This window comes from Alligator sinensis, unplaced genomic scaffold (assembly GCF_000455745.1).
Source record: "Alligator sinensis unplaced genomic scaffold, ASM45574v1 scaffold1133_1, whole genome shotgun sequence".
NCBI lineage: Eukaryota > Metazoa > Chordata > Crocodylia > Alligatoridae > Alligator > Alligator sinensis.
The window spans coordinates 44,855-58,138 of record NW_005842285.1 but is presented as its reverse complement, the minus strand read 5'-3'; the positions used below and the strand labels follow the sequence as shown (position 1 = coordinate 58,138).

Here is a 13,284-nt window from a genome sequence, read left to right as displayed (position 1 = left end):
CAATCAGTAATTTCCCTTACTCTGCACCTGTCTAGCCTCCTCCTGACCCAGATGACCAGAAAGAAAAGTTGCTTGTATGGTACCTGAAATTACTGAAGGTGCCTTGTCCGTACACACATTTCTCTCCCTTGTCCACTGACCCATTTACTTACAACTGAGTCTTTTGGTCAACAGCATCCATTGGGACTGCACATGCACCCTCCTGAATGTCCTCAAGTTCTCATATCAAGGCATAAAAGGAAAGATGTTATTATGGCACCATCAACTGTCATCCAGGCTATAGACTAGCATTCAGTTGGAGTGCTAAGTATTTCTGGGAAATGTTTAGCAGTAGGAAAGTATGTCAGAAGAGCAGCATACAAGTATTCCAGCCTCCTGCTCCCCTAGCTGGACAGCTACACAGACACCGCAGAAGTGAGCTCTCCTGCCAGAGGGCAATAGAAGGCTGCTCCTGGGCTCCCCCATCCCTAGCGAGCCCAATCATTGAAGGTATACCCCAGGGGTCGGCAACCTATGGCATGCGTGCCGAAGATGGCACAGGACATGCTTCTGATTGGCACACAGACTGCTTCCCGCCCCGAGGGGTGGGAAGAGTTGTGCCCAGATGGAGCAGCACATGGCGGCCCGGGAACAGCCTTGTGCTGCCGCTGACCCCAGCCAGGTAAGAGCTCCCAGCCCCAACTCTGCTCGGGCCCCAGACTTAGCCCAACTCCACCACCAGCCCCAGCCCACTGCTGGCCCCGGGCCGGGGGCTGTCAGCACCCCAACCCCAAACCCGTGCTGCCGGCAGGCCCCGTCCCTGCCTGGGCCCGGCCCCAGCTGGCACCACCGCCATGGCTGGCCCCCAGCCCAGTGCCACTGCCGGGCCAGGGCCGTGTTCATTACCCCGCTCCAAATAAGCAGGGCCTGCCCCTGCTCCACTCCCTCCCTCACCGTGGGGGGGGGGGGGGGGGGGGGGGGGGGGTCTCAATCTGCCCCCCCAACGCCCCTCCTCTCCCCCTGCAACAGACTTACCAGCCTGATGCCTCTCTCCAAGGTGCCTGGCTGCATATCTGAATCGGATTGGTATTGACCAATATAGCTCCTTAAAAAGAAGTCGGCCATCAATATCAGCCCAAGAAAATCTCACCCCTAAAAGACACCCCTAAACCCTGCTCTCTCCTATTCCCTCTACAGAGCTCACCACTCAGAGATTAGATTGCTACATACCCATCCAATGCTTAGTCCCTTAGTTAAATGATCACGACCCCAGAAAAAACTATGTAAAACCACACAAACCCAACCCACGTGGGTTTATAGACATCTCACCTCAAAGCGAGAGAGAATCATTTTATTCATATTCCTTGTGCATGACATTGAAAAATGTTTAGTACGATTTATTGCACAAAGAATTTAGAATGCAATGAGAAACAAGTGTATTTTAAAGGATAGCATATCTTGCACCTGGGTTACTGGACTTAAAAACAAGCACTATAAAGCGGCACAAAACTGAAGAGGAAGTACTGTCAATCGTACATTGAGCTTCAAGTGAAAACGAGAAAAGATTCTTAGCACGGTGTTAAGTGCACAGCTGCTGTAAATCATGCCAATTTATTGCACAACTATTCTAGGATGTTTTCAGATGACTAGGAAATACTGCCTTCTATTTTTAAATAGGCAACTACATTGCAGAAAGATTCTTAGAATAAGACTAGAAGAGGAAAATTAACTCAAATACTAGAAAACAGGGTAGTTAAACACAAATGTTCATGGAAGCATTTTCAAAATATTCCCAACATTAAAAAGACCTACAGTGTGCCTCAATCATCTCAAAGAACCTGCATGAATTATAAAACCATTCTAGTCACCTCCACAAACAAAAATCTTAATGCATTTAACACTGGGCTCAAGAAGCAGCTCATGACTGCCAGAAAAAAAGTGGTCTGATAGATTAAGAGATGGGCTTCTGTATGCAATCCAATTCAGCTAATACTAGGTCTTTACATTTTCTTTGGTCCAAATTAAAACAAATCTCCAAACTGAGATAACGTATTGGTTTTGTGGAATACATCATTTAAGTATGTATGTATAGTTAACTCGTGCAAATTTAAATGCTGTAGAACTGGCTTGTCCAACATGCAGCGCACCAAGCCATTTTCTGAGGCCCGAGGTGCTACGACAGGAAATGAAAGTAAACACTGCTTACTTTTGTTCCCATCCCTTGTCCCTCCCCCAGCCCCTTAGCAGCTTCCTAATGGCTGCTGAAGGCCTGGGGAAGTGACATTGTTCCCACATACAGCCCATAGTGAGCAGTGCCCCATGGCGCGGCCTGGGCGCACACGCGCTCCCTGGTGCCTGGACGATCTACCGAGCATCCTTGAAAGCAGGCGGAGATGGTGGTGTGGGGCCGGGGCTCAGCAGTGGAGCCGCACAGGGCCAAGGTGGGACCAGAGGGTGGTGCGGGCACACACGGCTGCCGGGGCAGCAAGGCAGGCAGCGGCGGAGCGGAGGGCGCCTTTCCCCGCACATCCCGGGGAGGCTGCGGCTGGGACGACGAGGAGGAGCCCGGACTGGGGCTCCCGCGCGTGGCAGCGACTCTCCCCGCCCTGATCCGCACCCATGCCTGGCTGCAGCTGCGGCCGTGCCCAGCTGAGCTGCGAGTCTCTCTCTCAGCCTCTCGGATGCACTGAGGAGCCCCTGCTCCCTCCTCCCTCCCCCTGCAAGGCAGCGAGTGGCAGAGGCTACAAAGCGCCGCGCAGGTATCTCCCACCAAGACACATTCCTCCACCTTTGATTAGTTTCCACTCTGGCTGATATCTTTTCCATGTTTGATCTGTTGATTTGCATTATGCTTCTTTCATTATGCAAAAGTGTTTATTTTAGTCAAGTGTTTGGTATTATTTCATTGTTGCTTTTATATTGTTTTTTTTTGGATTTTAAACCACATTTCCAGACCCAAATCATTCTCACTTCCTGCAACTTCACTGGTGTCAAAAGTCACATGACATCACTTCCTGATGTGATACCGCTTCCTGTGAGGTCTTTGAATATGGCTCACCAGCCCACTGGGTGATAAAAAGTTCATGATCCAGCCCCACATTCAAAAAGGTTAGACACCCCTGTTGCAACAGGTTTTAAACATCAATTGTCCCATTGAGAACGTGACAGAAAAGGACTATTTAAGAAAAACCAGGCTAGCTGTTAGACTTAAAGAGCAGTTCAATTCTGAGAAGTGAATAAAATTGACATTATGAAATTCTAGATATACTTTCCTTCAATAGCTCTGTACACTATGTTTATCTATAAAAAGATTTATTTTCAGTAAGCACAAGCTTCTGTGAAGTCAATCTGGGCTCTGAAGTCAAATTGGTATTTATATTCCTTCTTGTGCATCATCTCCAGTGACAAATAATCTGAGGGCTAAATTCTGCATCCAAATACTTTTGTGAACATCACCACCTTCAAATTATGCCTTCAGTGCTACTTGTACATTCCCATTGCTGCCGACAGGTTTATACAAGTATAATTAGAGGTCAGCTAATAATGTTGCTAATTAATGATTTTTACACCACCCAAAAGAGCTAGGGCACTGCAAAGAACTACAAAGCCATGCATGCTCATAGAGATTACATTCTATATTCTAGAAGTAAGACAGCTGTCTGAAAGCCTAGGAGCCAGTGGGAGTGAAAGACAGATCAGACAGTAAAAGGAGCAGGGAACTGGAGTAAGCAAGAAGATTGGGAATAAAGAACTGGGGTGTGCAGGGAAGAGGGGCTATAACTAGCTGAAGATTAGGATTGGAATGAGAAACTGAGGGTTGGAGAGTCTGATGGGGTAAACCAGTGAGCATAAGACTGAATCAAGGATGAACACAGGACTGCAAGGGACCTCCTGGGCCAACAGGTGCAGTTCCTAACAGTCTGTACGAGGAGTCAGCAACCTACAGCCTGAGGGACAAATCCAGCATGCAACAGGCTCTTCCTGCTGTGCACTGTGCCACACTCGGTCACCTGGGCTCCGACAGGGAGAGCTCTGCCTGTGCAGTGATGCAGTCGGGTGGCACAGCCTGCAGCAAAAGGGGGGTTTTCGTCATACCATGCTGAAGCTGAGCTGCAGAGAAATGGTGGCAGTGACTGGGTCCCAAGCCAAACTAGGTCATTTGAGACACCCCCCTGGACAACACTGCTGATTCCTAGTCTATACCGACTCATGGACGCTCCTTTCCACAGGGTGAAACAGAGTCAAGATTTCCAAAGCTTCTGTTGTTAGCAAATATTTGTAGAACGAACTGGCAAAGTAATCCATTCCCCAGTATGGCTGGCACAAAAGGGATGGCAACCTACTACTACAACCAGTTACTCTAACAGCTGAAGTTGGCAGGTTTGTATGGTAGATTATGATGCTATCCTGTGATATTCTTAAGGCTTACACCTGGGAGGTCAACCTTAATTCTGGCATTCTCCAACTTCTGAATGCTTGACTTCACCATCTTAATACTGTGTTTTAACAGTTTTTAATATGTAATTATTTACATCCTGCACTCTTCAGAGCTGAGCATCAAACCAGTTTTTAGCAGGAGTAAAGGCTGGCTGTTCACAATACATCTTGTATAAAGAGCCAAGTCAGGAAGCCAGTACCATGCAATCACAGAAAGGGTCCATCAGCACGGCTGCGAGTTAGTTGGATGAGGAAGAGACCAGAGGAAAAATGCGAATCTGAAGGACAGATCTAGGACAAATAATGGTATTAAGAAGGGAATAGCAATGAGGAACAGTTACCTTTTTCCCCATGACAATCTCTACTTACCTTTTACAACTGTTCACTTCCCTGCCCAGATAGCATGACTGTCCATTCAATTTAATTAAAGCTTTTCTATTAATTTCACTCCCCATTCCATTTATTTTAGTGCAATAAAAACTAAAAACAATTTAAAATAAAAGTCCTAGCATGGAAGAGGGCATCTATTTACTACTGCCTCCAGAATCTATCTGTACTGAATCAAAACCACCACTTGCTACACTAAATGTTAAGTTATCCCCTACTTCTCTCTCTTTCTCCTGTACAGGTATTCATTGCATTTCTCTCCTTAGATTGTAAAATCTCAAGGTCAAACAAAGGTTATTCATCTTTTAAAATTTAAAACTAAAACTGAAAATAAACACTACAGAAGGCTGAAGTCAACTACAAGTAAGCAATTTATAACTCAGTCTTCCAATGAATATTAACAGCCTGGCTCCAGTTCAGGTGTTGGACTTTTACCAATAGATGTACAATTTATCTCCTTCTGAAATACTGAATCAATCTGCCAAAGTGTAAAACGTCTATGCAATCCACTACCATATAAGCCATTTATAATAAAATGGCTTTGGCTTTCATAAATAGATCCTAAAAAGTTGCTTTAAACTCTATTCTAATGGATAAGAAGTTCACAACTCCATGGAAAAGGTAACTGTGAGGTAGAATGAGAAGTAATCTGATCTACGAAAAAGGGCAAAAAAGCATTTATGAAAACATAGGACTCAAATCTGGCACTAGCTGTCTCACCAACAGACTGAAAAAAATGACAAATGCTTTGCTGTGTCGTTCTATTGCGATAAGAATGTATCACTGTTACATTTATTAAACAGTTTCAGTGTAGGGCTGCCCTACCAGTAAGTGTGAATAAAAGGGTACAATTGTCCCTAAATCAGAAAGTTGCCAAGAAATACTAAAAACCTTCCCTTTAATTTATTGTAAAAAATTCACTTACTATGGACATGACATCATCTTCACATAATTGTTATACAAGTTATTTCACTTTTCAGAGTTATAGCTATCACCAAAAACAGGCAAAGAAACTACCAAGCATAATACCACCATAGGTGGAAATACATTATTCAAAAGCATGTGCCTTCGGGCCCAATTCTATACTATATGGTCCCCACTAAAATAATGTATAAACGCATCTATCCTCACACCAATCTGGTAAGCAGGGAGGCATTACTCTTCTCATTTTAGAGACAAAGAAGTAAGCTACAGAGAGATTAAATGCCTCAACCAAATTCACATAAGAAATCTATGGAGAAGAAAGGAAGTGAACATAAGTCATTTGACTTGTAGACTAGCATCTTATAATTACCCTTTCTATCTGCTTTGTCTGAACAATACAACAGCTCCCAGGAGAGTACACCTGGGATAGATTCAACACAAAGCATTTCTGTGACAATTAACTTTAATGAGTAAAAAATCTCTTACAGTTGTCCTTTAAGCTTTTACTGTCATTTAAGAAACTGAATGGGCATCTTTACACATGCTCCGGGGTGGGAGGGAGAGGGGGCTAATTAGAGCAGCTCTTGGGAGCCACTCTAATTAAAAACGCGTACAATATCTCATGTATTCAGAATGCCATGCTTTAAAATGGTGGTGGGGCCCTTTAACTAAAGCTCATTTGACGAGCTTTAAAGCGCCCCTGCCACCATTTTGAAACAAGGGTCACTGAATACACGTGACGCTAAGGCTGCTGGAGCGTTCAATTAGAACGCATCGGAACGGGCATTGGCACATGCATTGGTGCCCAATTAGAAGACCTAAAAATGGAACAAATTTTCACGAGTGCTTAGGACTCACAAGTAGAGCTCCAAATTTTAAGAGCTCCAAAAAGAAAACCTATTTTCATGCATGCAGAAGTACATCACTGAAACAGGCTCCCCTCCCTGTGACTGGGCAGGCAGGCAGCAGAGGTACGGGGCTATACACCTTTAGGCTGCAAACCCCAATAAGCAGAGCCAGCCTGCTAACTGCAGACAGCGGCACACTAGAGGGCTGATGCAGTAATTAGCAACTCCTGTGCCCAATGTGGTGGGCCAGGCCTGCTGACTGGAAGGGGTGGAGCCAGGCAGGGGATATACATAGAGCTCCAGAGCTGGAGAGAGTCTGGCCCTGATCCCTGGACAGGGAAGAGCTCTGCTGAAAGGCCTGCGCGGAGCTAAGTGGTATTCTGTTGTTTGAGCTTGTAGCCGGAGGCTTGAGAGCAGCTAACGGGGAGGTGGAGGCCGTAGTTAGTGTCAGTGGTGGTACAGAAACAATCAATGAATGGGCTAATGGAAAAGCCTGTGAAAAACTGTAGACTTGGAAGAGGCTGGTCAGGAAGGCAGCCCCAAAGCCCTCCCAGAACCTGACAGCAGGCCACCAGAAGCCCAAAGGCTAATGAGTGAGCCTATCTGAGAGGCTATGAATAAGAAGGGCAGGCCAGTCTGGTGAACTGAACCTAGGAAAAGAGAGGGATGTGCCTGAGGAAGCCCCTCTGCCTCCCACCATTTCTATTCCAAAGACACGTCAGGGGAGGCAGCAGGGTGGTACCCAGAAGTCCAAGCAGGAGGCAGGATCAGTGATGCCACTAGAGGTGCCACAGCTGCCCTCAGGGCCCAGACATGGTTACAATCTCACTGTGGCTTATACCAAGTACTATATGCCCCTTTGCATGTACGCTTCCAGCATGAACACGCTGTCTTATGTGATCCTGTTATAATGTAATTCTAAATTTTCTCTCGTCCCAGCTTCTATCTACTTGAATGAATCATGCTACCTAAAAAATCTTTGTCAATCTGAGAAAATAAAAATCAGCATTCTGTTCTGTTATTCCTTTAAACACATCTTTATTTGGTATATCCTTGGTTTTTGCCTAGAGAAGACTTTTCTATCAGGGTAAGTTGAGCTCAAATGAACAAGGATTTAGACCAACTTTTTGAAAATCTATCAACTCACCCAGAGCAAATAAATCAACCAACAGGCAAAGCATTAACCTACTTATTATCTTGTGGGGAACAGAGTTTGTCATTCATTTTCATGACAACTGCGGTCTGGCTCACATAGCCCACTCAAGTTTTATAAAGTAAACATGCAATAAAGGAGACTGCCAGAATGAACTCTAAACAGGCAGAGAAAGCCAACTAAGTTATTTCTGAGCAAAATGATCTCTTTCTTTAAGGCTACTGACAAACTTGAGCTTCACGATCACTTTTGCTTTTACATGTGTTAGGGCAGTTCTTGGGAGGACGGTTTAGTATGAATTACGCTGAACACCACTGAAATATGGCAATTTCTATGTAAAACCCAATAGTCTAACTTTTTAAACTACAATACACTTAAGGGGAAAAAATATCACATTTTCCTCAAATCCTTTTACTTTAACTTGAACATGAAGTAAAAATCACTGTATGTATGAAGGGAGATGGTGCTACTGAATATACCACCTCCTCTGTTTTCACATCCTGCACTCAACCAGTAATATACATTTAATACTGTCAGTGCAATTAAACTACAGAAGAAAAACCCCAGATAAATCAATCATTCATCCTATTGATCAAAACTAGATTTCTAAGTTCTGCCAACATGCCAAACCATCCCTTTTAAGGATTCTGAGCTAGAACTGTATTATAACTCCCGTGACGTTCACCCTGGCTGTGTAATTTCATTAAAACATAAAATAAGGTTCCAAATTCTTGCAGCAACACTGCAGTTAAACCATGTTGTGCACTGAAATCATTCAAGCAGTACAGCCTGAAGATTTCCAGAATGAAAACCAGTGTTCATAACATCCACTGAAAAGTATGCAAAGTGAATCTCTCCCATTTGAACTACTAAGACTGAATAATTTCCAGACACTTTTTAGCATGAAGCTATTTTTTTTTTAAACGTTAAAATAATAAGTGCAAAAGAATTTGCTGAAAATTGTCTTCCTTACCATGGAAAAGTGTTGATTCGTACCCTGTTCTTATAAATTAGTATTCCTCCTGACATCACTCCAATCATAATTTCATTGTTACTTTGATCCTTTAAAAGAAAACAAAGGAATCATGATTTAACACAGGAAAATTAATATTGTAAGAAACTCTCTCTACATGCATACTCTGCCATTCATATCTCCCCCTCTCTCATGCGTGTGCACGTACACATACATCAAACATAAAAGTTGTATCTTAAGGAATCTAAAGGGATTGATTTTGCCTGATATGAGCAAGGATTTAATGGAAGAGGTCCATTTAACCTCAGCTGCAAGTTTACCCCCATTTTACATTCAATTTTTAGGAGATAATGACCTCAAAGTTACAAGTCACATCCTTCTTTCCACCTGTTCTCTGTCCCAGGTGCTTAGTCTAGAGCAGTGGTGTCCCACCTGTGGTCCGCAGACCCCTGGGAGTTGGCAGAGCATGCCTAAGGGGTCCGCAAAAGATAACTATGATCAAAAGTATATGAATACCCACATGTACAATTCAAGGGGGGGGGGGGCGGCACCTCCACACAAAATTTCCGAAGGGTCCGCACCTCCACTTGAAATATTTCAGAGGTCCACTAATGAAAAAAGGTTGAAAACCACTGACATACAGTAACCCTTTCCCTGCCTCTAGTCTATACCTACCCCAATACATTCAGCATCTGGCAACCAAAATAATGCCACTCCAATTTTGCCAAATCCCTCTTTTGTCTTTCTACTCCATTTAACATCAAGTTCCAATTTATCATTTTCAAGTTTTTACAGATACTTTCTACTTGCATCTCAGCTTTTGGTCTCACTATATTCATAATTCCAACTTTTTTGTATTTCTGTCAAACTAAAGATTACCTATGTGCATGCATAAAAATGAGTAGAATTCTATTTCTGAAAAGTAACAATTCAAGAGGAAGATCAAACATGGCAGGCTCAAATGGGAAACTGCACATTCCTATAGTCTGTTTCATAAGCATACTATAATCCTTAGGTAATATCTATACTAAACTGCCCCCCCCCACCCCCGCTGCCTGAATTTCTGTGCACCTCTCAGAGACTCATATGGGTCCGCTATAGCAGCTATGTTGTCAGAGCACAAATTGCACCTCCATCACTCAGGTCTGCAGGGCGGTTGTTAGGAAAGCTAAAGCAGATACGGAACTAGGGCTTGCATCAAGGATGAAGGACAACAAAAAGTCCTATTTTAAATACACAGGGAGTATGAAGAAGGCTACGCTTGGCAATCTGGTGGTTGCACCAGAGGAAAACGCAGACCTTTTTAACAAATTCTTTGCCTCTATTTTTTTGTGCAGGGGCCGGGACATCTCCCCCACCAGGATTCAGGACGGACTCAGGAGAGACTCCGCCAGGCCTAAGATCAGGGAGGACCGAGTTAGGAAACTGCTGGAGGGGTTGGACGTGTTCAAATCAGCAGGTTCAGATGCTCTCCACCCCAGGGCACTGAGCGAATTTGCAGGGGTCATCGCAAGCCCCCTGGCATGGCTTTATGAGCATTCATGGTGCTCTGGCTCATGGAGCTCTTTAAGAAAATTATCCAGGAGCACATTGGGGAAGGACCAGCAGGGGAGATGATGCTCAGGGGCAACCAGCATGGGTTCCTTAGGGGCAGGTCCTGTCAAACCAACCCGATTGCCTTCTACCATCAGGTCACAAAATCACTGGACGTAGGTGTCGTGGATGTAGTCTTTCTGGACTTCAGGAAGGCCTTTGACACCGTTTCCCACTCCATTCTCATTAAAAAGCTAGGTGACTGTGGCACTGATGCCTACACAGTCAGATGGATCGCAAATTGGCTGACGGGTTGCACCCAGAAAGTGGTGGTGGACGGGTCTTATTCAACCTGGAGGGACGTGGGCAGGGAAGTCCCCCAGGGCTTGGTCCTCGGGCCCGCACTGTTCAATTTCTTCATCAGCGACTTGGACGAGAGGGTGAAAAGCAAGATTTGGGGCAAGGTGGCACACTAGAAGGGAGGAACAGGATACAACTGAACCTGGACAGGTTACAGGGGTGGGCGGATGAGAACAGGATGGGATTCAGTAGTGGCAAGTGCACGGTGCTGCACTTGGGCAGTAAGAACCATCAGCATACCTATAGGCTGGGGGAGTTCCCTTCTCATAAGAGCAGTGACAGAAAGAGATCTTGGAGTCATTATCAATTCCAAAATGAACATGGGCCGCCAGTGTGAGGACGCAGTCAGTAAGGCTAACTGCACCTTGTCATGCATCCAAAGATGCATCATGAGCAGGTCCAAGGAGGTGATCCTCCCCCTCTATGCGACACCGGTCAGATCACAGCTGGAGTTCTGAGTCCAGTTCTGGGCGCCGCACTTCAGGATGGATGTGGCCAGCATCGAGGGGGTCCAGAGGAGGGCCACCCGCATGATCAGGGGGCAGCAGGGCAGGCCCTAAGAGGAGAGGCTACAGGACCTGAACCCGTTCAGTCTTCACAGGAGAAGGCTGAGAGGGGACCTGGTGGCCATCTACAAACTTACTAGGGGCGACCAGTGGGAAATGGGCGAGACCCTGTTCCCCCCGAGCGCCTACCAGAGTAACAAGGAATAACGGCCATAAGTTTGAGAGTAGATTCAGGCTGGACATTAGAAGGCGCTACTTCACAGTCAGGGCGGCTAGGAGCCGGAACCAACTTCCAAGAGAAGTGGTACTGGCTCCTACCCTGGGGGTCTTTAAGAGGAGGCTTGATAATTACCTAGCTGGGGTCATATCAGCTCAAACCTACCAGGGGTCATATAAGCCCAGTATTCATTCCTGCCCAGGGCAGGGGGTCAGACTTGATGATCTACTTAGGTCCCTTCCGACCCTACATCTATGAAATTATGCACTCCAGAAGGGCTTGAGCTAAGTAAGGGATCAAAGCAGATGGCTGAAAGCATAGGAGTGTCTCCAAACACCTTCAGCTAGTTGACAAGTGCCAGCAAAAGTGGAGTAACTTTTGTGGCAGAGTAGAGGGTTCTGTGGGCTTTTGAGTATGTACACATTCAATTATTTTTCCAGGGAAACTAGAGTTGAGATAAAACTGAGGTAATTTTTGCTATAGAAGAATCAGGCTCTCTCTCAATTATACCCAGAAACACCTGGTTTTATTTTTTTAAATTTCATGCAGAATAATTGAAACTATATTAGAACTACCAAGTTAACTATATATTCAGCTTTATAGATTTGTTTAAACAGATTTGTAAAAGAGCATCATTTTTGAAGCTTTTAGAGCAGTGGAAATTACTTAAAGTAAACTTATTAGACATTCACACATAAGTATGAACCACAAGTTAAGCAGTATGGTTGTTACTGAGTCAGTCTGATATCAACTAGCAACTTATGCTCTTATCTAAAACCAAGTGGCTATGCCAGTATTTGGAGGCAGGAAATTCTTCCACAAACAAGATTCCTGCTATTTTAGTTTTCTCTAACAATAACTCTGCACCCTAAATGTTGCAGAACCATCACTTGATCCTATCAAATACATTTATCTAGAATAAGCAAAAATGGGGTGGACTACTTCATACATTATTAAACATGACTACTCAAAATGTTATTTAGAAATGTTCTGTATTTAGAATTAGATTCCAGATCATAGCATATGATGTATTTTGAAGTGTCCAGGCTGCTAAAGATTAGTGTTTTCAGCAAGAAGTAAATCTGTGCTTGGGAGGATTTCAGGAAATGGAAGAGAAAATTGTTCTTAGGAGTGGCCCACTTAGGAGCATTCTAACAAGAACCAAAATAATGATGCCCTTTTTCATTTATAGTGCACAATAGATGAGAAAACTTCCCATCACTTGAACAAGGAAGCAAATCAGACCATCTTAGCAGCCAGTAATTCTCTCAAGTCCAAAGGTACCTCAGATAAAGCACTATCGTGCAACATAGGGGCAAATAATTAACTTAATGTTCACCTTATTCGTGCCCAGATTTGAAAAAGGTATTTAAACATTTACCTCAATTTAAAAACATGGAAAATCCTAAGAAAGTAAATTCAAGCTACTCAAACCTGTTTAACCCAAAGTTAAGCAAACAATTAAAGTACCTCTCTCAACTTTGACCTCTGACATACTTTTAAAATAGCAATGGTAGCACAAAAGTTAAGGACATCTTAAAAATTGTTCTTCCAAAATCGCAAACGATTCTCTACCTTTATATTACAGTACCAGTTCATTCAAACTTACCCTTGCATAGTGCAACTCAACTCCATAGAGTTCTAAGGTACGTGCCGTATTGAGATAATTGAACTCTGCTTCTGCAGGAGACAAGCCTCTATAATGAGAGAAATGAGTTAAATATGCATAAAATGCCCAGAACCTTTAATTAATCCAGATACTAATACCTTAATTCAACTGTTTTTATCTGCCTTCTCAATTCTCTACTCATTTACATACATTATTGCACCACAGTAATTTGGTAAACAGAGAAACACCTGATTAGACTCTATACTGCAGCAGTGTTGTAATAGCTATGACAGCCCATGGAACATGTAAGAAGCATTATTTATTTGATAATATCTTTTATTGGACTAACCTTATAGTT

The 13,284-nt window shown here is 43.9% G+C and overlaps 1 protein-coding gene across 2 annotated transcripts in view; it reads right to left on the bottom strand.

Annotated features, from left to right (window-relative positions):
* The window catches only part of PTPN4 (protein tyrosine phosphatase, non-receptor type 4), a 128,058-nt gene that overhangs the window by 81,806 nt on the left and 32,968 nt on the right, over positions 1-13,284 (bottom strand). For both annotated transcript variants that reach the window (XM_025209352.1, XM_025209353.1), the window contains exons 7-8: positions 12,927-13,014; positions 8,702-8,790 (exon numbers count right to left, since the gene is read on the bottom strand). In XM_025209352.1, coding sequence (XP_025065137.1) covers positions 8,702-8,790; positions 12,927-13,014 — 177 coding nt within the window. The remainder of the gene's footprint in view (positions 1-8,701; positions 8,791-12,926; positions 13,015-13,284) is intronic.